The 25,204-nt window shown below is 47.1% G+C and overlaps 1 protein-coding gene across 1 annotated transcript in view; it reads right to left on the minus strand.

The window, feature by feature from the left end:
• NUAK1 (NUAK family kinase 1) overlaps positions 1 to 25,204 on the minus strand; it is a 69,515-nt gene that overhangs the window by 17,736 nt on the left and 26,575 nt on the right. Inside the window, exons 2-4 of the mRNA XM_032836493.1 lie at positions 20,099 to 20,219; positions 3,178 to 3,329; positions 420 to 485 (exon numbers count right to left, since the gene is read on the minus strand). Of these exons, the coding sequence (XP_032692384.1) occupies positions 420 to 485; positions 3,178 to 3,329; positions 20,099 to 20,219 (339 nt within the window). The remainder of the gene's footprint in view (positions 1 to 419; positions 486 to 3,177; positions 3,330 to 20,098; positions 20,220 to 25,204) is intronic.

Below are 25,204 nucleotides of genomic sequence, written 5' to 3' on the forward strand. Positions count from 1 at the left end.
CCAACTCCACTTAGGTACCACTGTGTTACCTCGGGTTGGTTACTTAACCTCTCTGTGCCTCATTCTCCCTATCTGCAAAATTATGTCAATAACGGCGCCCACCTCATAGGTTTGTGAAGATTAAAGGTAAGCGATAGCCGGCAAACATGATAGGAAATACACATGCAATATGTTACGGTCGTAGGTGTTTTTATGGTGATGACTGCTTCCTGAGGACAGGGATGGTATTTTCATCATCTTTTTTATCCCAGCACAAAGATGGAAGTCTGGCATGTTGCTGGAGACAGAAACATGCTGGTCGAATTGGAGGACTGGGACTGAACTGAGGTGACTCCCCACACCCTCCTGGTTCTGAGGCTGCAGCCTAAGGCACCTTGAGTCCTCGCCCTGGGAATCAGTCCACCGGGCAAGAGCCTTACCTTAATGTTGCAGCTGTCATCCAGCAGGATGTTTTCCAGCTTCAAGTCCCGGTGGACCACGCCGTTCTGCAATGAGAAGACAGACGCGGACATGAACGGGGTGGCTGGCCCGGGACGAGAGACAGAAAGAGGGGGCGGGAGAGTGAGCAAAGGGAGAGGTTTGACAGATTAAAGAAACGCGCCAGCCCTGGTGGTCCCTGCCTCCATCCTTCAGGGCTCCCCTCGCTGTCATGACGCTCCCCGCCAGCCAGCGACCAGCGACAGGAGAGCATTAGTCACTTGCTGTGTGGTGAGCGGAAAATGACTGGAATCCATTCTCCCCCAGAGCTTGTAAAACAGCAGGGGGATTCTTCGTCGGAATGTCATTCCACTGTGTAAAAGCAAGAGAGTCGTGGGCGGGGGCGAACAATGTCTGTCTGTGCTGCCCTTCTCAGTGAAGAAGCAGATTTCTCTGCTGGAGACTCAGAATGTGGGGTTCACGGGCCCCACTTGTCTGCCTGCCTGTCCCCCCCGCCCCGCAATGGACATTTCCTGAACAGTTGGGAGGGATGTTTTGCAAGACCCACTCTGCTCAGCTAGACTTGAGGGTGAAGGTGGAGGGGCTGAGGAGACCCTAGCCACCGGGCACCCGAGTGGGGCATTGCCCTACCGTGCGACCTCTCCGTTCTAGCAAACTCTGGCAAGTCTGGAAACAAACCTTCACTGACAGGCAGGCAGCCCTGCTGAGGCTGAAAAGGAGTCATTAACTAATAGCCTGCTGGTCTACCCCACAGTAACAACGGGTATGCACAAATCTTCATAAAACCCAGTGATCTTTCAGTGGGGTAGGGGAGGGCACGGGCAGAGGTGGAACGGAAAGAACCAGCTCCTTCAGGCTGGGAGGACCAATAGCAGGGAGTCAGTTCTCCATGTCATTGGTCATAAAGGACATCTGAGATTGAAGCTGCTCTTTCGAGCAAACCAATGGGCTAGAACACTTCTGCCTTTCAATCGAGATTTCTTTAGTTCACGATCAGCCTGTTTATTACAGCTGGTGCTTTCTTGTTTCTTTTTCCTTTCCATTTGACAGTCCCTACTATCTCCAAAAGCACCAGCTGAAGAGATGAAAGCTGTATTTCTACTCCTTTTTCTTTTTTTTTTTTTTTAAGATTTTTATTTATTTATTTGACAGAGAGAGAGAGATCACAAGTAGGCAGAGAGGCAGGCAGAGAGAGAGGGAAGCAGGCTCCCTGCTGAGCAGAGAGCCTGATGTGGGGCTCCATCCCAGGACTCTGAGATCATGACCTGAGCCGAAGGCAGAGGCTTAACCCACTGAGCCACCCGGGCACCCCTCTACTCCTTTCTCTAACGCAAACCTTCCTGGATGTGTTTTGACCTCAGAGAGGCACAAACCAAGGCTCCTGGAAGAAGGATACAGAATCTAAAGTCCCCGATTTAAAGACTGGGAGCAGTTTGGGTTTATATTATTGCTTTCCTACTTTTCAGAGTAAGAGGGAATGAGCCTGATAAAGCCCCATTCGTACAAAATCCCAAGTATTCACCCACCTCAGATAATGGAAATCTGACCTGTAGAGCTTTATGCTGATGAGTGCCTGAGGATAACGTACAAAACACCGTCTGAGCTGAGTCATCAGTGCCTTTTGAGTCAGCAAAGAGAAGCCCAACAGGGTTCACATGGGTTAAGGGTTTTAGATTTGAGTAGTATCTTCTAATTACGTATGGAGCTGCTCTTGATTAACCGGAATATTTAACAAACCGGAAGGCCCCGCGTTGCAATCATTTGAACGAAGAAGCTGACTCTATTTTGGATGCCATGTTGGATTCAAGTCATTATTGTCCTCAAAGTCGAAAGACTGTTCCAGATGTGACTATTCTGGCGGAAAGTACAAGTACAATGGGAATCATGACTAATATGATTAACAATGACGATGGCTGACATACGTCTTGAAATTAGCTGCGTACTTCATTTCCCTCTCCAGAGACAAATGGTAAACTAACCTGGCTTTACTATGTGTGTGTAGATAAAATGTGTGTGTAGGTACATAACCTATGTGGAAGTGACCTATGCAAGGAAAGATACCAAGAGCACAGGAAGGTTCACAGCCAGTGACTTCACTTCTGGAATTTCCCTCAGGTGAATCACTCAAATGAGAGGAAAAGGTTAATATATAAAGAAATTGGAACCAGCCTTAAAAATCCAACAATGACAATAATTGCAGAGAATTTTAAGTAACATAGGAACGTGTTCAGATTAAAATACTAAGTGACAAGGCAAGACACAAATGTAAAAATACATGCACTGCGATACTCTGGGTCCTGAAATGGAGGAAGGTCATTGGCAGAGAAACCGGGGAAAATCTAAATCCGGAATTTTGTTAATAACACCACCCAAATGTTGGTGTCTCGGTTTCAACAAATGTATTATAGTAAAGTAAGCTGTTCCCATTAGGATAAAGCGAGTGAGGGGCATACGGGAACACTCTGTACCAGCTTGAAAACTTTACAGTACACCTAAGATTATTCGAAATAAGAAGTTCAAATAGAAAAAAAATGTTAGGAGGTGGAGATGAGAAAGAAACGAACAAAAATGTCCATCATGGGTTATGCCGGGGTTCCGGAATTATGGGTGATGGTGATTTTCTTCTATTTCATAAATTCTCCATGCAGACAACAATGCGTATCACCTGTATACTTTGAAAACAATCACATGACCATCAAAACCATCGGTGACCAAAGCTGTGGCGGGGCTCGGCCGTACCTTGTGACAATAGTGCACAGCGGAGACGATCTGCCGGAAGAAGTGTCTGGTCTCCCTCTCGCTGAGGCGTCTCCGCTCGCTGATGTAATCATACAGCTCCCCCTTGCTTGCATACTCCATGATGATCACAATCTTATCTTTGTTCTCAAACACTGTGGGGGGGACAGCAACACACAAAACCCTGTTTATCCAACAAGCCCGCTTATGGCTCCAGAGGGTGCAAGGGGGGACAACGGAGATGTCACTGAGCAGGGGCCAAGGACGACCGGTCAGGACACAAGTCAGGCCATTCCACGTCACGAGGAGCTGGGCGAGTGTTCCAGCCAGGTGGACAATGACATCACCACTCTTGTTACCGGATACACCTCAGCAACCTTAAGGGGAAGATGCCTCTCATTCCTGAGGGCCCCACACCATTCACCAAGATCATTCTCCTGAGCCCCGCCTCCAAGAACAGGCCCCTGTCGACAGGACAATGGATGATAACACCTACCTCCTATGAACCCTTCGATATGGACCAGCTACCCAGACCTCACAAGCTACTCTGAACCCAAAATGGGTAGCTGGACTTGTCACCTCTTTGCTCAAATCTTTCTAGATTTTCCATCTCACTCAGAATAGAACCCGAAGTTCTAAACGTGGCCCTGCAGGTCCTGTTTGAGCCCGTGGATCCATCCCAGCCCTATTCTCTGTATTCTGTGTATTTGTTTAGTCTGTCTCCCCCACTAAAGGGGGGTTGCTCTGCTTCATTCATGGATGTCTCCCCAGCACTCAGAAAGCTGACAGAGGGGCTCCATTTGCAATTATCAAATGAGTGAACTCAAAACTTCCTAAGTGCATTCTGGACAATTCAGGAAAGAATTACCTTGCCCTTACTATGTGCCAGGCTCCTGTAGGGTTTTGAGTACCTGACATGTACTGACCCATTTAGATCTTGCAACAAACTTTCAGAGAAATACCACTAATTTTACCACTAAAAACAATGGGGACACTGAGGCCTGAAGAAGTTAAGAGACTTACACAGTTTGGCTGAGCCCACCAGACTGGACGGAGCTCATCTCTGGCTTCTAGCGTGGACAGAGAACCATGATGCCACCGCCTGGTGGCATGTCAGGACATAGCAATCACCCCAGGCTGGGTTCCCTGCCTCAGTCCCTTCCCACCCAACCCCCACACCACCATGGAAATTGTTTTCCCAAATGCTTGTAAATGCGCACACACACACACACACACACACACACGCATACACACTGCTGTTTCCCACCTCCTTCCCTCTGCCTTTACTACCTACCTTACCTGTGCGGGAAACTCCAGCCCATCTGTCAAGATTGAACTCAAATATGGCTTCTATTTGCCGCCTTCTCCCTCTCACTGTGCTACCCCATACTTGTATGATAGCACTTTCAAATTACATGGATTTATTTGCTGGTTTACATATCCATTTCTTCTGCCTGGACTGCGAGTCTGGAACTTTGGGTGTAAAAAGTTTACTTTTAAAATCAGACCCTCCTAAGTGGGATTCCTGGATCTGCCTCTTACTTGCTGTGTGACCCTGGGGGAGTTGCTTGCCCTCTCTGTGCCTCAGTTTTGGCAACTATAAAATGTAGATAATACTGCTTCTTAGTACTTCTACTACTACTCAGTACTTTTTAGAACTGTTGGGAGTGTTTATTGATATTGGGTATGTTAAATGTTTAGAACAAGGCCTACACTTACGGCATGCATGCAGGGACATGAGCTATTATTGTTACTATTGATATTATTGGACCCCAGGGCTGTAGCACTGAGCCAGACTCCTAGACACACTCAATGAGAATGGAATTGAACTGGAACATGCCCCAGGCCTGGGTCCTCTGTCTTCCCACACCTTGTCACTGGCTGTTAGAAGCGCAAGGCCCTCCAGTTCCTTCTTGGCTCCTTCAAGTCCAGCCAAACCTCTCTGATAAAAGGAAGGGGTTAGGAGGAGAGCAGGGAGGAGGAGGAAAGAGAACAGCCAGATAAAATTGGCTGCTCCTGCGTCTGCTGGCCTCGGTGTACCCAGAAGCCTTGGCTTCTGCCAGGGATTTCAGCCTGTTGTGCCCTTTTCATTAACAATAAACTTTGGAACCTAGGAAAGCTGCTTCGGGATGCATGGCTCAGGCTCCGAAAACGATGGAATGATAGGCGGGGAGAGGGAAGTGGGCTTTCTAATTTTTAAAAGCAGGGGAGGAAGAAAGAAGGAGAGTGCTTTGATAGGGAAATAAGCAAAGAGGCTCATACCCCCAAGAAGTCTGATGCATCCCTAAAGGAGGCCAAAGTCACAGGTCCCTTCAGTGACTATCAGAAAGTATGGCTCGCTGGTCTCATGCGGACAAAAGGACTGTTTTGGTGATGGGATTCCTCCCTTTCCAATTGGCCAGCATAGTATCACACAGAGACAAGCAGCATTTCAACACCAGGTATTTGACTCCTCGAGGAGTATCCATCAGTGAGTCCTGCTAGGCCACCTCTAAAACACAGCCCGATTTTGTCCTCCCAGCTGATGTCCTGTCCCTGCGCACCCCTTGCTCTGAATCTCCATCCTGGCTGCTTTCCTGCCTTTCTCTCCTGCCCCTCAGCTGACTTTCTGTATTTAGAAGGGGCTGGGGAACAGCTCCACATGCACGTGCCATACACACGGGCCCTGCAAGATATTCTGCAGGGAAAAAGTGTCCTGTGTGCAACCACTCTGGAAAACAGTGTGGAGGTTCCTCAAAAAACTGAAAATAGAGCTACACTATGACCCAGCAATTGCACTACTGGGTATATATCCTAAAGATACAAACGTGGTGCTCTGAAGGGGCACGTGCACCTGAATGTTTATAGCAGCAATGTCCACAATAGCCAAACTATGGAAAGAACCTAGATGTCCATCAACAGATGAATGGATAAAGAAGATGTGGTATATATACACAATGGAATACTATGCAGCCATCAAAAGAAATGAAATCTTGCCATTTGCGATGACGTGGATGGAACTAGAGGGTATCATGCTTAGCGAAATAAGTCAATTGGAGAAAGACAACTATCATATGATCTCCCGGATATGAGGAAGTGCAGATGCAACATGGGGTGCTTGGGGGGTAGGAAAAGAAAAAAATGAAAGAAGATGGGATTGGGAGGGAGACAAACCATAAAAGACTCAATCTCAAAAAACAGACTGAGGGATGCTGGGGGGAGTGGGGACGGGAGAGGATGGTGGGGTTATGGACATTGGGGAGGGTATGTGCTATGGTGAGTGCTGTGAAATGTGTAAACCTGGCGAGTCACAGACCTGTACCCCTAGGGATAAAAATACATCATATGTTTATTAAAAAAATAATAAATAAATAAATAAATGTGTCCTGTGATCACGCATCAACAAAAAAAAATTTTTTTTTGAAAATGCTAATACCTGATTGCCCTTGGAGGGTCTGGCTTCTTTGACTCTGAATTTTGCCAGTCGATTTGGCCATTTCAACCTCCCTCCTGATATCCGGAGGAACAGCCAGGAAGCTGGTCTGGTAAACACGGGTGAATGAGATGAGAGGCAGGCCTCAGGGGCAGCCAGGCGAGGGAGCTATCCCAGTGGCCACACGGGGCTCTGAGACCCCATCACCACCCCTCCCACAGCCAAGTCTCAAGGTCAAGACCCTCACTGTAACCCTCGATTAACCAAAGGCAAATAGCAATTCTAGACGTGGTGCACCAGTGATCCCTCACGGAGACCCCACGGTGTTAGGTATGAAGTTTCAAGTCCTTTCTGGTAATGGCAGCCCTTACTGAAGGCCTACTGTGTGCAGGCACTGAGCTAAGAAGCACTTTGCTTGAATTATATCTTACGGCTTCGGTCCTGTGAGTATCCTCGTTGTGCCTGTGAGAAATTCTGAGTACAGCCAGGTTAGCGACTACCGTGGCCAGAGAGCGAGTCCAAGGAGGAGGCAGGCCTAAGCCTGCAGTCAGACCGCACGTGCCACGCTCCTAGCCACTACGCCATTTTACACAAACTGAACCACCCCCCCGCCACCGAACCTCGGTCTCCTCATCAGTCAGATGCAGGGCACTTAGGGAGCTCCCAGGACCCGCTCCTTTGGCAGGGTGCCCCGGCCAGTGCTCAATAATGGGAACCTATCCTCAGAACTACCCATCTGCCTCTTAGCCAGCTCCTGCAAAACAAAACCCTAAGACTTTTCTCTCTGGGCTGCCATCCTTCTTTAAAACGTGTTGTGGCTGGAACACCTGTGTGGCTCAGTCGGTGGAGTGTCTGACTCTTCTTTTCAGCTTGGGTGGCGATCTCAGGGTCGTGGGATGGAGCCCAGCTCTGAGCTCAGCATGAAATCTGCTAGGGTTTCTCTCTCTCCCTCTGCCCCTCCTCTCTGCCTGACATGAGCACACACTCTCTCTCAAATAAATAAATAAATCTTTAAAAAAAAAAAAAAAAAAAAAGCCTACTTCTGAGAAACACTTGTACATTTAAAAAAATAAATTTTTAAAAAATGTGGTGTGGCTACCACAGAATCACAAAGTTTTCGATCAGGAAGGGCCTTAGAGATCAACTATTATTTCTCCAGAATAGCCCAGGATTTCTAATGTGTAAGAGCAAGGCCTTGGGAATTTGTCCTGAAGAATGACCAGCTTCCGCACTCTTGGCCCAAGGCTCCTTGCCCACATTAAGGTCACTATCAGGGAGGTGATAGGAACCCTCCTGGCCATTCTTCTGGCAAAAAGGGCCGCTTCCCTTGGGCACTTTTACAACTGGTTATTTATAAGCCCAGAAATCTTGTCTGTGTTTATGTTATTAGTCACTAAGCAAAAGCTTATTTTCCACCAGTTGGGAAGGGTTTCCTTTCTGAAAAATGAAAGCCTGTGTCTCTTGGCCAGACAGTTTTACCCAGAAGCCCAGTGGCTCCAGAACGGTAAGGAAAACTATGGCCCTTGACATGCCAGGCCCTACCAGGAAAATCAAAACCCTGAATAGAAACTTAGCTCAGCGTGAGTGAGCCCACAGCACAGGGGCCATGTCCATGTGTGGCAGATCCAGGCTTTAGTTCTAACAATACACTCATATAAAGAACTCGTTATGGGCCTGGCACTGGAGCTACTGAGAGAAGACTTTACTAGGGGAAAAGAGGGGAAGGCAGGCCCGGCAGAGGCAGCAGGAGAAGCAAGGGTCGAAGCAGGAGCAGAACCACCAGGGGATGGCAGGGGCTGGGGACTAAGGGACAAGAAAGGAGAGGCAAGCTATGAATGAGCCACTGAGGCCTTGAACACCGACAAGGAGCTCTATGGGGGGAGTCAGATGGGCCCAAACATTACCAAGAACAACAAACAGATGGAACAAAGGACAGGGCAAGCACCCAGCATCCTGGGCTATGAAATAGCCCAGAGCACCCTTCTTCCCAAGAGCCTTCCATGCTGGACAATGATCTCTCCTTCCCCGGAAGGCTTATTACTAGTAACAATAGGTAACACGTATTGAACAACTCCTCAATGCCATGGATTGTCACAGTTAATCCCAACAATCCTAGGAGGTAGGTATTAACATTATCCCTGCTTTGTAAATGGGGAACAACACTTAGGGAAACAACATGGTTAGCACCCAGGCAAGGCCTACCTTCCCTGTGTCCTCTTTCTGTCACTAACCATCTTCCCAAGCACATCTATAAGCCAATACCATGAATAGGATGATTATAAGTCAGTTCCATAGATAAATTCTACCAATTGTCTACACATGGAATCATGCTGAATATATTCCTTTGTGTCTGGCTTCATTGGCTCAACCGTGTAAGAATAATCCATGTTTGTTCTGGGTAATGGACGACTGTTCACTCTGCTATAGAGTAATCCATTGTATGAATGTACCGAGGCTGTATCCATTCTACTGTTGATGGATATTTGGGTCGTCTCCAGGTGAGGGTCATTATGAAGAGTGCTGCTGTAAACTTTCTTTCGAAGCTCATCTGTACATATTTCTTTTGGGCAGATAACCAGGAAGGATTTGATCCCAAATGTACAGGACTCAAAAGCTTCTGTTCTTCCCACGACTCCCCATCACCTGCCTCTCGTCATCCATTTACTTTCCTTGCATAATACTCAATAGTCTCCTTCGTTAAAGTCACCAGCATCACTGTTTTTTTTTTTTTGAAAATGCTTTTTTTTTTCTTTTTTTAATCAATCTGAAGCATTTTCTGCTTTGTGTTAAAGGGGATAAGAATGCAACATGAGGCAGAGTCTTTGCCCTGGAGGGGCTGCAGTGCAGCTGGATAGCATAGTAGTGTTCATAAAATAAACCAAGTGCTAACCTGTATGATACAGATTTTAAGGACCAAATAATCAGAGAGAAAAAATCAGTGAGATAATGCACATGGCCTGAGAAAGTTCCTAGAGAAACAAGCATGCAAACGAACCACCCAAAACGCCTCGGGTTTTGCTTGCCTAGGATGGTTTTACCATTGTTTCTGCATAGACCGATATCCAGACTCTGTCCACTCTCTTCCACTGTCCCACAGAAAGGCCTTCTTCCCAGACACCAACTTGAACGATTTCTCTTGCTTTCTGTTTATTTTCCATTTCAAGGGAGAGTGGGGATTGGTTCCTATAGCAACAGCTACTTCTCCAAATTAATTCTGAATTTCATCAGATGTTCAGTTTGACGGTCCAGCTCTGCCTTCTGATTGTCTGGCTTTCCCAACCATGCTAATTACCCAACTCCTAACAACTCCCTCCTGTTGCCCCCGGGGTAAATAACACAATTTGTATGACTTGAGCAAATGAGGATTACAAAACAATGCTCTGGCCCAGGAGAAATGCTGATGAGTGAGGAGATCTTGGGATTTTAACTGTCCACCAGCCATTCTAGAACCAAAGACACGAGGCCATTTGGACAAAAACGGGCTTTAGGAAGGGAGAGGATGGAAATCCCTTTACAGAATGCTGCATGGACAGCAGGTTACCAAAAAAAAAAAAAAAAAAAAAAAAAGGAGATTGTCTTTCTGGTTTACATGTAACCTCAGAAGAGGAAGATTCGTTTGTTGGTTTTAAGCAAAAAGGCCAACAGCCTGACCAGTCAAGATTCTCCTCATGCCTTTGCTTTCAATCAACCCCATATCTTAAGTTAGTTCATTCTTTCCATGGGGTTGCCTTCCCACATGACAGCATTTTTACTGCTTTCCTGACACCTCAGACAGATGGACCATTCCACTCCTCAGGGGTACGCTTTTCTAGAGGTCATACGATCCTCATGGAAAGTAGCTTATTTTTCATTTCAGAAATGAGTGGTCTTTGCTTTGTAAGATCTGTCTGCAACCTAATTAGGTCCTTTAGTCAATGCAAGATCCATTCTTCAAGAATTTCCTCCCCAGAACTAAATTTCAAGCACCTCATAGGCTCAGGGCTTCACAAAATGGTCTTCTGACCCCCTAAGTCTAAAAGCCCATGGCAGTGAGAGTGACAAAATTATACTGGGCAGGCAGCTCTCCCACTGACAATGAGTTGGTCCAAGTTGAATCAATGTGTTTCCTGGTCAGGACAATGAAAGGCTCTTTGGTTCACTAATTGTCTTTTCTTAAACCAAAACTCTCTCTGGATGTTGGTTGGCATGTGCAAGGAGAACTATAGCCAACAAGGCCACCCACTACCAGCAGTGGACTCCACAGAAGGCAGAAAAAATGGTAAGAAAGTATATAAGGAGAGGGGATGCAGATGTCTTGCCAAGAACCACTCATTCCTGCTAAGACCAACAGTGCTATCTGGGGGTCCAATAACAAATCCTAGGAGGGCAGGGGATGTGGCCAGGATAAAGGAAGGTGCTACATGGGAGAGAGAATGAATGGTACCATGTTCGTCGAGCCATTGGATTCCACCCTCCTTCCACAACCATCCCTGGGGATATTTCCACGGGAACAAGCAGGACTGTGAGGTGATGTGGCCCATCGACCATCACCACACACTCATCAGCCACACCCCACGATCTCCCCAATCATTCGCTCTGTCTGGCCTTTTGTTTCACACACACACTCACACCATGGGAATCTCAGAGCACTGACCATTGATCAGAACACTTCAGAACCACCCCAGGCTGACGCTAACCCTCTTATACTTGACGCAATGAACTCTGAGAAAAAAAAGACTTCTCCAATTCAGGCAATGAACATGGTAGAAACCCATCACCTGTGAAGACAGCCCTACTGTTGCCCTCCCCACCCAAGGCTTTGCTACAGGGGCTCATCCCACCCTTACCAGCAGCCAGGGTGGAAAAGTCAGCCCTGTGCTTATCACACCTCTGCTTCTCACCATTGCTTGCCCCACCATGGATGGCTCAGGACTCCCCTATGAACTCTAAATTCAGGCCCACCTCATCGTGCAACACAGTGTTGCATGAAGAGCCTGACTTCCCGAAGCCAGGTTACGTGGGTTCAAATCCAGGCTCTGCCACATACCAACTGAGTGACCTTGGCAAGTTACCTAAACTTTCTGAGCCTCAGTTTCTTCATCTGTTAAGGTGAAAACCACCTATCCTCATTGTGAAGGTTATCACAGCACGCATCTGTGCGTTAGCCTGTTATTAGTAGGCAGCAAGCCTTAGTCATGCCTGAATCAAATCCAGGATTATCAAGGACGGGTATTAGCAAAATCTGCACCTGAGATCACATGTGTGCCCTTGATGGATGACAGGGAAGTGGGAGAACAGAGAAATGGTAGACTAAGTCTCAGAGATGTCAAAGGACTTGCAGCCAAGCCTGAGGTGGAGGCAAGCTTAACTCTCCTAATTAGGGTCCCTTCTTTAGATCCCAGTGGTGTTCCAAAGCATGGATCCCAAACTCAGAGCCACCCCTGCCAGAAGAACCTGCTGTCAGAAATCATCAGGGGAGGGGCCTCTTCCATACCCTACAAGCGTCCTCCATGCATGCTGTCAACCACCGAGGCAAATTAACAGAGCCATCACACTCAAGTTCAAAACGATCCTAAATTACACAACAACACGGTTCCATTTTATTTTCTTTAAAAAATTAACTTCAAGGGGAGCCTGGGTGGTTCAGTGGGTTAAGCCTCTGCCTTTGCCTCAGGTCATGATCCCAGGGTCCTGGGATCAAGCCCCACATCGGACTCTCTGCCCAGCAGGGAGCCTTCTCCCCTCCCCCCCGCCCCACCTGTCTCTCTGCCTACTTGTGATTTCTCTCTCCGTCAATAAATAAATAAAATCTTTTTTTTTTTAAATTAAGTTCAAGTACAAGTGGTATTATTTGAGGCACTAGAAAATGCTGAATTCCAGGAAGCCCGAGAGGGCGAGGCGAGACAGCCAGGGAGCAGCATGCGTTTTCAGTTGTTTCATTTCTAATCTCCAGCCTCTAGAAAAATGACTTGGGTGTAATCAAATGGAAACAATGAAAATAATACACTTGAAGGTCAAACAGCTAACTTAATAGGAAACTCATTAGAAACGTGGCTGGACAGATTCACAGCTGAAGAGCTCGCGTGTGTGACTGAAAGTGAAGGGAGCTCTGGTGCTGTGTTATTAACCAGGGCGAGTCCTTCCTCTTGGATGGAGCCTGCAGAGAGTTCATGTGGAACTTGTAGGTCTGGCAGCAAGGGGAGTGTGTTAAAATGCTCAGCGATTCGCCATGGGTTCAAAAGAGTAAACACGAGCATAATACACCCCTTTGCCAAGTTCAACAAACTGTTTCATGGGGCTCTGAGTCCCTGATGAGGGCAGCAACCAAATGGCCAAGTAAACCCAAGCCCAAAGGTATCACTCCCTGCTCACTGGTGATCACTGCCAGACACATGTTCTTCTCTGGAATTCACTGATGACAAATGATTGGACCAAGACAAGTTTCAAGAGCAGGGCTCATATCCTCCTGGTTGCAGGATTAAGTCCATATTTCTCAGTCTGGCCAATTAAATCTAAATCCCCAGGGGTAAGGCTCAGGTCTCAGCATTTTTTACAGATGTCCCATGAGATTTTAATGTGTATCCAGCACTCGGAATCACTGGTGTATGCAATCTGGCCATGACCTTCTTTTCTAACACCTCCCCAAAGACGGTGATACGCCAGTCATTAAGGACCTCTCGGAGCCCTAAACATCACAGCAGGACAATATTACTTATTGAGCATATGTACCTGCCACGGCACTTTGCGATTTTATCCCTTATCTGATTTAATCCTTCCAACCTTATCTAGAGAGTAGTGAGCTACTAGCCCCCATTTTATAGGTAAGAGACCCTCAGACAGGTTAAGTCACTAGCCCAAGGTCACATCATTGCAACCAGAAGAGCAGTTGGCTCACCCAAACACACAGGCTTATCAAGGGAGGTACGTTTGTTTGTTTCATTTGGCTTTTTTAAGTTTCAGAAACTCTTCCAAAGGTGGGAGATCACAGCTGACCAATGTCCAACAGGATTCCCACTTCGTTCCAGAAAGCCAGGATCAGCCTTCCCTAAGAGAGGGGATGCAACGGGGGTTGGCCCGTTCTAGCATATCGTAATGCAAATCAATGAAGCTATGTAATCTCGCAGGGCCAGGAAGAGAGATTTCCAGGAACAAAAACCAAGGGTATACAAGGGAAGGCACCAGGGGAATCTCCTCCACTCATTCCGTGCCTTTTCATTCCCCTCCCCACTCCCCAGCGGGACTGTTACCAGATGGGGTGCTAAATTTCCCCAAAGTGTTGTGTGGCAAGACAGTTCATTCTCGAGATTTTACAGATTAGGTCTCCTAGGCTTTCAAAGGGGAAGCCAGGGCGAGACAACGTGCCTTTGATGTTTACACTCAGGTCCTGAAATCAGAACCTCAGGCAAAAACCGTTTTTATCTCTTCCATCCTAGGCAGCCAAGTTGAAAGCTCTGGCGGGCACTTCCTTTTCAGCTGTTCTTTCCATATTGTCAATTCCCACCCTGCTGAGAGAATGGAATTCCTTTGACTGGAAACAGGGGTCCATCTCAGAGATGGTGCCAGAGATTTTTTTTCTTCTTTTTCTCTCTCCCTTATGTTATTACCCTCAGTATCACATACTGCAAGGTGTACTTCTATCCTCTTTTATTTACTTAGCATTAGAAACCAGTTATGGTTTGTGTTTACACATAGTCGACAAATTTGAGGGTTAATCACCTTCACCCACAGGTCAATAGGAGAGTAACCCCAGGGTCTCGTTCGAGAAAGAAACATTTGAAAGGAATTATTTTTAAGATTTGGTGAACAGCAGCATTAATTCAGTAAAGCTGCAGATTTCGAGAGCCTGTGGCATTTGTGAACAATGTTCAAATAACTTACATTTCCATGGACTGCAATGTGGAAAACACCTGATCTTTGAGTCGACTGGATTTGGGCCCCAAGCTTCTTCCTGAGATGTATGCGAAATATTTTCTAAAATACCCATGAAGCTGGCATTTAATGCTCTCATGTATTTTGGACAACAACCCCCGTGAACACCAAGAATTCTCTGTATCACAGGGTCCAGAATAATGCTTGCCCCCACTTAGGGGTCACTGCAGACCACCAAATGACCTGGCTTGTCTTAGGGACACCAACTTCAGAGTGACTAGGTTCAGCACTCAGATCTCCTACTTCTTAGTTGGTGTGACTCTGGAAAACGTAATTGGCTTCTCAGACAAAATTTCCTTACCATAGAATAGGGATGTTAACAGTCTGCATTTCATGGACATAAGGATTAACTGAGATAATATATCCTAGCACACATCCTAGCACAGGGTAAAACTCAGTAACTTCTAGCTATTATTAGTATTATTTTAAAGTGTAAATAAAAGCTACTTTCATCTTCAAAGTCTGTCGCTTTGCCCGATTTCTGGTACAAAACCCACGGCTCTCCTTAGCCAATCTGGTCAAAACCTGGCCCTCCCTGACCTCCTCTCTCCACCACCCTCCTACTCACTCTCTCCCTCAGCCTCACAGACTCTCTCACTTTTGCCCACATAAGCTTCTTCCCTCCTCTGAGGATTGTTTGCACTTGCCGATCCTCTTGCCTGGAGTGCCCAGGGCTTCAGGGGACTCACTCCCTGCTCCATTAAGGCCTCAGCTCGGTAACCACTTCACTGTTTACGTGCCTACTCACGGAATGTCCGCCCCAGGAGACCAGAGTTTGTCCTGTTCACCCCAGCACCCCTAGTGCCTAGAACAGGGCCCTGCATGTAATAAGCACTCAATCTGTATTTTTTTTTTTAAATGAATGAATTGCCTTTTCTCTGGAACTAGTATTTCAGTATCACTGGATAGTATAGTCCAAGATGGTGCATTCCTGCCCAAGGAAAACCCAAAGTTCCTAAACACATAGGGTCGACGCATCCTTGCTTTGCCATGTGGCTGCTTTTTGCTGCTGTTACTGCTGTGCATGCGTGTATTTTAAATCACAGACGTGCCCGCTGAAGAACTCATAAGGTTCTTCCACAGTTCCATTCACTTGGCTGATATCCAAACAGCCAGTTAGAAGCCTGGGCACTTATTTTTCATTCAGCAAAATCTGTGCCTTGCGCATCCAGCGAAGGCTCCTGATTGGCTGGTCACACAACCAATCAGCTTCCAGGAAGAAGGTTCCCTTTCCCACTGCGATTGGCCCAGAGACCACAGACTCGGTCTGGTCCACACCATCGCTGCCACCACACTGCCCCTCCCACACCTCAGGGCAAAGAAGGAGACAAAAGGCCAGCCTGAGGGGGATGCCTGGGGCGCGCAGGTGGGCTGCCCAGCCAGCAGAACAAGAACACCACAGGATCAGAAATATAGAGCTGAAGTTCCGTGGAGGAAAAAATAAATGAGGTCAGGAAGCCTATGTGCCTGGGCCACCAGTTAGCCATGGTACCCGGTGTCATGAACTGAATGGGGTCGTCCAGATTCAGAGGTGGGAGTTCTAAAGCCTGGTACCTCAGAATGAGACCCTAGTCGGAGACACGGCCTTTAAAAAGATAAAGGTTAAATGAGGACATCAGGGTGGGCCCTAATCCAGTGTGACGGGTGTCCTTCTAAAAAGGGGAGATTTGGACACAGACAGAGAGGACAGCATATAAAGACGTGGGGAGAAGACGGTCATCTATAAGCCAAGGCGAGAAGCTTGGAAGAAAGCTACGCTCTGACACCTGGATCTCAGACTTCTAGTCTCCAGAACTGAGAAACAGCACATTTCTGTTGTGAACCTACACAGTACGTGGCGTTCTGTTGTGGTAGCCCTGAGTCTTAACATAATACACCCCGTGAGTCTTAACATTCCAGAGCCTCCATCTCCAGAACTGCAAAATGGGACACCTGGCCCTCCCCTCCCACAGGTGGCGTTGTAGGGATCAAATGAGGCCCGAGGTGGGGGAGCTTTGTAAACTATTCAGAAATCCACAGATGAGCTCAGGAGATCTAATTTCACTCTCAGGGCCAGGTCCTGGGGTCCTGGACAGCAAAGCAGATAAAGTCAGAACCCCTGACTGTGGGGTCACATTTAGTGGTGTAGGAACTGGAACCTCGCCTTGGTGATCTGCTGCTCCAAACCTCCCGGGAAGGGAGGCGAGCTGCCCTCCTCCACAGTTATTTAGTGGATGTGGGAGAAACAGAACTTGCGTGGGAGAAGGGAAAGAGAAGAGAACAGAAACCAGAGATTTCTAAGAAATTGAAAGGAAAAAAAGCCACATCCCTGGGAGTTTTCTGCATAAAAACAATGCATTTTATTTCTATGGTACTCTGCAGGTCACAAAATACTTGATGGAAGAAGAGATTTTTTTTTTTTTAACCTCTCTGAGGTCAAGGATCTCTCTGGTAATCTGATGAAAGCTATGTACCCTCTCCTCAGAAAAAATTAACCCAGATGCTCACCACCTAAAACATTATACACCAACATGGTCCTATCCTGCATTGATGAAAACATTTTGTATCTATACCGTCCATTATGGCAGCCACTAACCACATGTGGCTATGGAGCCCTTGAAATGTGGCTAGTGGAACTGAAGAACTGAATTTTTAATTATTTTATTTTATTAATTTTAACTTAAATATCCATCTATAGCTAGTGGCTTCTATATTGGACAAAGCAATTACACAGTTTTCCAGAGGACTTACAAACACCCTGCAGTCCCACTGACCCTTGCCAATGGACCAAGTTAGGAACCACTTGTCTTCACAATAATTATTGTGAACCAATTGTGAACCAGTTGTCTTCACAATAACTATCTTTTCTGAGCTTACTACCAGACCATGTATCATCTAATTTAATCCTACCAACAACCCAAAGAAAGGGGTAGAACTGTTAACCCCATCTTACAGGTGTGGTTATTGAGGGCCCTAAGAGATGCCCCAACTTCCCCAAAGTCTCATGTCAAGGACACAGTGAAGGATTTTTGGGACTAAAACCCAAGAGCCTGATGCGAGAACTCAAGCTCTTTTCTGATTCCCCAAAAACTTGTTGATAGGGTTTTATGAATGAGGCCCAACCTCCTACCTAAGGCCTCAATGGAAATTATTCTAGTCAGTAATCCAAAGAACTTTAAATTACGTGGTACCTGTCTTTAAAGTTATAAGTAACGATCCTTCTCTATGCCAAGAAATCCCAAACACAGCACTGCTCACAGCACATGTGACCCACACTGGTCTACACTGTAGAGGTCATCCTTCACAAGTGCCTTCAGGTGCCCATGGTAACCAGGCCACAGGGAGCAAAACCACTTGGAATTTTATAAAACTCACTGTCCTCCTGCATTGTGTATCTCCACTCACTTCTAACCTCTAGACGTTCCCCTCATTTGCAGGCATATTTGGATTTGTTTTCTCAACCAGGAATTCTGCTTTCTCCAATTCTTCCTCAAAATAACTCCTTCAAGGCCCAGTCTGTATGCCACGAAAACTCCTAAGCTCCAGAACTCCATGGTCCAAGAATACGTTGCTTGCCTATCTACAGAACAGTCTTCTGTCATGCCTTGTATGACATACAGGTCCATAGCCTGTTGTCTCTTTCAGTTTTTTTTTCTTTTTTTAAGAGTTTATTTATTTTTGACAGACAGAGATCACAGGAGGAGGAGGAGAGAGAGAGGAGGAAGCAGGCTCCCTACTGAGCAGAGAGCCCAACGTGGGGCTCGATCCCAGGACCCTGAGATCATGACCTGAGCCGAAGGCAGAGGCTTAACCCACTGAGCCACCCAGGCGCCCCCTTTCAGTTTCTAACCACATTGAACACGATGCTTAACCAGACACAGTCACTTGGTAGACCAGTGGTCCCCACACTTGTTAAAACACGGACGGCCAGGCCCTACCCTGGAAGCTACTGATTCAGCGGGTCTTCAGTGAGGTCCTGGAATCTGCATTTCTATCAATCTCAATTTATATGCATGTTACTGGTTCAGAGACTGCACTTTGAGAATCCCCACAAGAGATGTTTGTGGAATGAATACATGATTGAGTGAATGAAAATTTCCCTTAAGCGCCCTCTCCCCAAGGGCTCCAAAAATGAGCTTTAGAGAAATCAAGATAAAAATTGTCACCAACGTTTACTTCTAGATGAGGATCAAAAATAGAAGCAACAGGGGGGAAAAAATGGCCAAAAACGGCAGGGAACCAGAAGGAAAAGTTAAGATAGATAACAGAAAAACTTGTAGGTTACCATCTGGTTTCCTCTTAGCCATTACTGTGTAACATATTATGATCAGACCATAATTTAAAATACTATGATGAGCCCAAGTTAAAAATAGGTTCATTTTCTGACTCAACCATATATTTAAAAATATTCTGGAGAAACACTCTGACTCAGTAAGTCCAAGCCTAGAAAAATTTTTGTAAGACAAAAATAATAATTATCAGAAATGAATATAAAAATGATTACAAGCAGGGTCACAAAAGCCCTCCTAATAATCACCAGAAATTTGAAACAACTTAAATGTTTAACAAAAGAAATTAGATCCAATAAATTATGGTACATCCATAAGTGGAAGGCTCTAAAACCTTTTAAAATGTCCTGACAGGGAATATTTATTGACATAGGAAAAGGTGCAGGAGAGGTTAGAACTGAAATTATTTTGAAGTTTTTGGTTTTTTTTTAAAGATTTTATTTATTTATTTGACAGACAGAGATCACAAGTAGGCAGAGAGGCAGGCAGAGAGAGGGGGAAGCAGGCTCCCCGCTGAGCAGAGAGCCAAATGCGGGGCTCGATCCCAGGACCCTGGGATCATGACCCAAGCTGAAGTCAGAGGATTTAACCCACTGAGCCACCCAGGCACCCCTATTTTGAAGTTTTAACTTGTGTATCTCAATCATTTCTGCAATAAACACATATTGCTTGAGTAAATTTTTTTACAGACATTAAAAAAGAGAGAGAGAGAGGCTAGAGGAAGTTTATACTCGCTATTTCTTCCCAGGAAGGAGTAACGAGTTGAAGCACAAGAGCTTTTGTAACTTTCTCCAGGCCCCCCTCTCCTACAAACACTGACTACAACTCGGATTCCAGTGGAGAAGCATCTGTCCCACCAAGAGATCCCTCTTCTTTCTTGGTACTTCCCAGACCTGCTCAAAGATAATCCCCAACTCACAGAGCCTCCACTTGGAGTAACTCATGACTCCACCACTGGAGCATCTGCCTTGGGGAGCGACATTGACAATGGCTCCACCGTGACCCTGGTCAACAGCAAACTGCCGTTTTTCAGAAACGGTGGCTGTCTCGAATACTGGCTTTTAATAAGGCGGGTTGCTTAGCAACCGCCAAGAACTGGCAAGAAGGCAGAAGAAGGCACCAGCCAGAGCTATTTTATGACCAAAGTGAGCTGTGTTACATGTGTCTGGTTGCATGCAAGGTAACCAAATGAGAGATAACAACCAGCTATTTTTGCATCATGAGGAAAAATACTTGGCTCCTGCCCAGAAGGGCAATTACCTAAAAATCTTGGCAGGCCCCATGGTATGAAAAATGGTAACTGATACACGGGTGAAAAAAAAAAAAAATCACTGACCTTCATAAATACTGATGATATGAGGATGGTTGAGGGATGACATGATCTCAATCTCTCGTCTGATGTGAACCATGTCTTGTTCATCCTTAATTTTGTCCTTACGAATGGATTTTATAGCAACCTATAAAGTCAGGAAATGAAATGTTACCCAGAGAACTAAACAGATGCAAATCAGCCATTGGGGGAGTTTGGAAAATAAATACAGATGTTACTTGCTGGCAGAACCGACAATAACCAAAACAAAGCTTCGAAATACCCCCGTCACATCTTTCTTTCATAGCAAAAACACCCTTCTCCCAACAACAGAAAACATCGGGTTTCAACAGCCGAGGGTTTGGGATGCTGGGTTGGGTTTTTTTGTTTTTGAGGGGGTTTTATGTTTTTGTTTTTGTTTTCCATAAAGCACAGGCTGCTTCACGTGGCCAGATCCATTTACTCTAGGAATCCTGATCCTTTAAAAAAAAAAAAAAAAAAAAGGGAAAGGGAGAGCTCGGTTTACAGGGTATCGATGATTAAACATGGATGGGTGAAATCAGTGTCACTCTGCTCCACCGGGCAGCTGCCATAGCGCAGGCTAACAAGAGCTTTCCTGCATGGGGCTTCTCGAGGCCAGTTCTGCTCAAACGTTCGGTTTTAAGACTCCAGCCTACACTGTGTTTATGCAATTGCTCAGCGGCCAAATCCTTCCTTCACCCTTCCTCTTGCCCAAGGACCTTTGATACACATGACGAGACCAAAAGTCTCTGCTGTAGAAAAATCAGGATAAAACAAAGGGAGGGACACAGACTCCCTGCCCAGGCCCAGGTGATCCCCGTGCCAGTGTCTGCAAAGCTGAACTGCAGAGAGCTGCCTGGGCCAACGCACAGAGCATTTACTCAAAAGAAACACATACACAAAATAACATTAAATGACAATGGGAATCTAATAAGGAAGAACGGGTTTGCCAATGGATTCATCCTCGCTCATAAACAAGTTGCTTCGTAATTTAATCCACTCTGGGCTCTAAGGGAGGCAAAAAGTACTCTGGAAGGGGAAGGTGTCCATGGATAACAAGGAAGCCTGCCAATCAGTGTGTGCCCAGGTCCAAAAGCCTGCTTAGTCCCCTCCAAAGTGGTCCTCCTGTGGTGTCAGCTCCCACCTGGACCACCCTCTCCTAGACGAAAGGCTCTTAGAGCATCCCCCAGACCACAAAGCCATGAAGTGCTCCTTGTTACCACCAGGCCACCGTCACACCTGGATTAAGACAGGTTCCTATCAGCCTCCCAGGGAACGCACTCCCATCTGTGATCGTTAGCATCTCCTGGCTTAGACCAGGTCGCTGCCAAGCACGATACGTGGAAACATTTCTAAAATACAGTCGGTCCATCTATAATTCAGTAAGAACTGGGTAGCTATTATCATCATCATCGTTATTATTATTGTTTTTGCTGCTTGCTGACCTCCCAACAAATGGGGGAAATGGATGGGCAGCTCCCCATACGTCTCCTCTGCAGAACCCTCCCCAGCTGTAATGAAATCAGTATTCACGTCGTCACTTGTCTCTATGGGGATTTAATTGGGGATCTAATTCACACATTGATCTCCAGTGTGTAACTCTGGGTTGGCACAAGGTAGGCCTGAGAAAAGCCTTAGTGTGAGCAGGTGGGCAGGTGTTAGGTAGACAGAAAGGGGAGGACAAGGGAGGAGGGAGGGGAGGAGGAAGCTGGGGTGATGTCTGCCGTTAGGTTATGAGAGCCCAGATGCCCGAATTGATAGTGGAACCGGAGCAAAAAAGGAAGGACCACCCTAATCAGACATCACCCTTAGACAGGCACCCTGGGAAACTGCTTAGTTTTTCTCTGGCATCCTACTGCAAGGGGAACCGAGGAATGGATAAAGCAGAGCGGAAACACGGGACGCTGGGCTGTAAACCCAGGGGCCAGCACTGTTCTCCCTCAGCATCCCGAAGCTGCATAAAAGGAGGCTGCCCAGAGATGAATGAGCTTTCAGCTTCAAGGCCCTTTTCACTAGGGTGCCGGGCTCAAAGCCACCCTCTAGCCCCTCCCAGAGCCCCATTCTGTATGCAGCAAGAAAAGCTTCCCTGTGCTGAAGTGGAATGTAAAGATATGACGGCAGGCTTTATTTTGTCTGAGCTGGGACTGTGATCCTGGGAGCTCGCTCTCGAAGGAAGCAGACAGCGAACACACACAGGCCTTGGAGGATGTGGGTGGCTGTTGGATGGACTCCTGCATTCCTCCAGGAACTGAAGACGGGCTAGGGGAGAAACCACCCCTTGGATTATGCAGCAGGCTGAACTTGGCCTCCAGGAGGCCCTACTGTCAAATAACAATAGGCATAAATTCTTTCCCCTTCCAGGGTCAGGGGAGGCTGGTGACAGGATGGGTAAGAAAAGAAGTTCACTTGTCAGTGAGCTCCCCCCAACAGAGGAGCAGGGGCACGTTTGCCAGGGGGATGTTTCCAGCCCAGTATTAAAAGGAAAGTGTTCACATTCTAATAAAACCCCACTCGGCACTGAGGAACTAAAAGGGCTCCATAAATGTTAATAACCATGGTCGTTGCCCCTCCACAAATACTTCCCTCTTCCTGCAATGAATCTTCTATTGACAATGTAAAAGAGGGCTCATTCTGCCCCCTCTTTCAAAGGGTTGGAGGAAGTCAGTCGGAGACAAATGCTAGAAATCACTTAGAGCCATGTAACTGTCAAAGCCAGGGCGAGACCCTCAGCTCGACTCCCAGGAGCAGGGAGCTGACGCGCCCCAAGGCTGCAGAGCCCGTCAGTGGCAAACCTCGGACACTGTAACACCACCGGTAAGAACAGCAGCCCGGCCCTTCACACCACAGATCTCCATATCCTCGCTCAGGCACCAGCTCGGGGATGCCTTCCGCGGACCTCCCTGACCCCTCTCGCCACACCGTCCCCCACTTTATCTTCTTGGGGGCCTGTCGCACCACATGAAATTCTCTGGCTTCTATAAAAGGAGACAGAGATCTATAAATGTAGCTGCTGTAACGTAAGGTAGCACCTGCTTCATGAGGTTGAGGGAAAATCGGAGCCAGCACGCAGGGAAGCAGGGTTGCCTAACGGTCAGGGGCACAGGGGCAAGGCTTTGAGTCCTGCCTGAGGAACTCACTTCACTAGGCCACTTCACTCACTAGCCCACTAGCCGCTGTGTGACCTCGGGCAGGTTGCATGACCTTTCTGTGCTCCAGTTTCCTCATCCACCAAGGAGGTACTCCTGTGAGGATTAAGTGAAGAGGGGAGTAAGAGATTCCCACTCGAATCAAAAGTCTGTCTCAAGATACCCCCTTCGGCATCTCTGGATTTGGGCTGCTTGTTCACTTCTTTCTTTGGAACACCAACCAGGTACCAAGCACAGCGCGGGCACGACCCAGAAGAGAACCAACAAGATTCCATCCCAGCCCTCAAGGTTAGGGGGAGGAGGAGGGGTGGTGGCAAAAATTACACAAATAATTACATAATTTTCCTCGTGGCCAAAGGCCACCGAACAGACACAGAGAGGTGTGGGCATTCTGGAGAAAACATCCTCTTCAGTTTTCCTCAGTCCTCACTCACATCAACAAAGAAAGATAGAGGTAAGGAAAGAAAGGCCCAGCAGGAAGAGATTACCAAATGTCTGAAATCATACACCTTCCAAAAAAAAAAAAAAAATCCAATTTGTTGCCGCAGGAGCCAAAGAGATGTCACCCTGCCTGCAAAGCAACGGGAACTCATGCGCAGTACAGCGCATTCATAAATGTTCCCAAGTCTAGACAGCACCGCGCGCCTTATAAAATGGTCTGCCTTTAAATAAGGCCACCCTAGAGTTTAATGTCTAAACCGTATGCAGTAGCAGGTCTGGCGAGGGACCTGTGAATTCTGCCCTGCCTCTTTAAGCCGTGCGCTCAGCCCAACAGCCCTCAGCCCTCCTGAAAGGGAGCAGGCTCTGCCTCCTCTTCCCTACAGGGCACTTTTTCCTTTTTGGAAGAATCACCTGTTCCTTTGCCACTGTGGCTGCCAGGAATGTTAAGGGCTTGGTGGCTGGGCAGGGATGGGAGGCAGTAGCTAGCTGACCTCAGGGGAGCCGGAGCATCACAGATCTGTTCTCATCTGCAAAAGGGGGCTAGGAAGCATGGCCCCCCAACCCCCTCCTAACCCCCACCTCCACCCCACCCCCTCCTGGGGCTGTTATAAGGAGTGGAAATGATGTGAGTAAAGTAGCACACAGTAGGTGTTTATTGAACGGTGGTGACGATAGATGAGGATTGGAAGATATGGGGTCCTGGACCGCGTTTCAGGGGTGATGAGCCCCAGAAAATCATCTTATAGGCTTCCCCCCCCATCATGCCCCCCACACACCCTCTCCTTCCCCACATTTGTACTGAGGCCAGAGCGGGTTAAAATTCTGCCTGCCTGCCTGCCTGCCGGCAGAGAGTGGGGCAGCCAGCCGTCCTCCTGGCCTGCTCTGGGGCCTGGGGGTAGTTCTGGACAGGCTGTGTGTTTACCTCTAAGCAAGAGCATGACTGCCCTCTTCCCTCCAGAGCCCCTCCCACGAGGCTCAGTCACTGCCATCTCTCAGCCTTCGGGGAGCGTCCTAGAACCCTGATTCTCAAACAGGGGTCATGGACACCTTGTTAAAATGCAGATTCTGAGTCCAAAGGTCTAACAGGGGGCCTGGGATTCTGCATTCCTAGCAAGTTTCCGGTGACAACAGTGAAGCCTGTCTGAGGGGCGAGATCTTAGTGCTCTGTCTTTGGCCGGGACATAGTCACATTTTAAAATCAGCGGCAAGATTCTTAGCATTTCTTAAGCGTCAACTATGCATCAGTGGAGCTTATCTCATTTAATCCTAACTGCAACCCCATTTTACAGGGGAGGAAACTGAGATACAGAAAAGACAAATACTGCCCAAACTCAAACAGGTTGTGAAAGACAGAGCTAAGACTTCCACGGAGGCTGCTGATTCTAGCAGCTCTGGGTGAAGCTGGCATGGACGGCAACAGGGCAAGTGACAGAATCTCTCCATGGATCTTAAAGAGTCTCCAAAACTCGCTGTGATGGGAACCCCTCCAAGCAGGTGAAGTTTTATAGGGTCAGATGTGAGGTGC

The sequence above is a fragment of the Lontra canadensis genome, unplaced genomic scaffold, assembly GCF_010015895.1.
Source record: "Lontra canadensis isolate GAN:19392208 unplaced genomic scaffold, GSC_riverotter_1.0 scaffold93, whole genome shotgun sequence".
NCBI lineage: Eukaryota > Metazoa > Chordata > Mammalia > Carnivora > Mustelidae > Lontra > Lontra canadensis.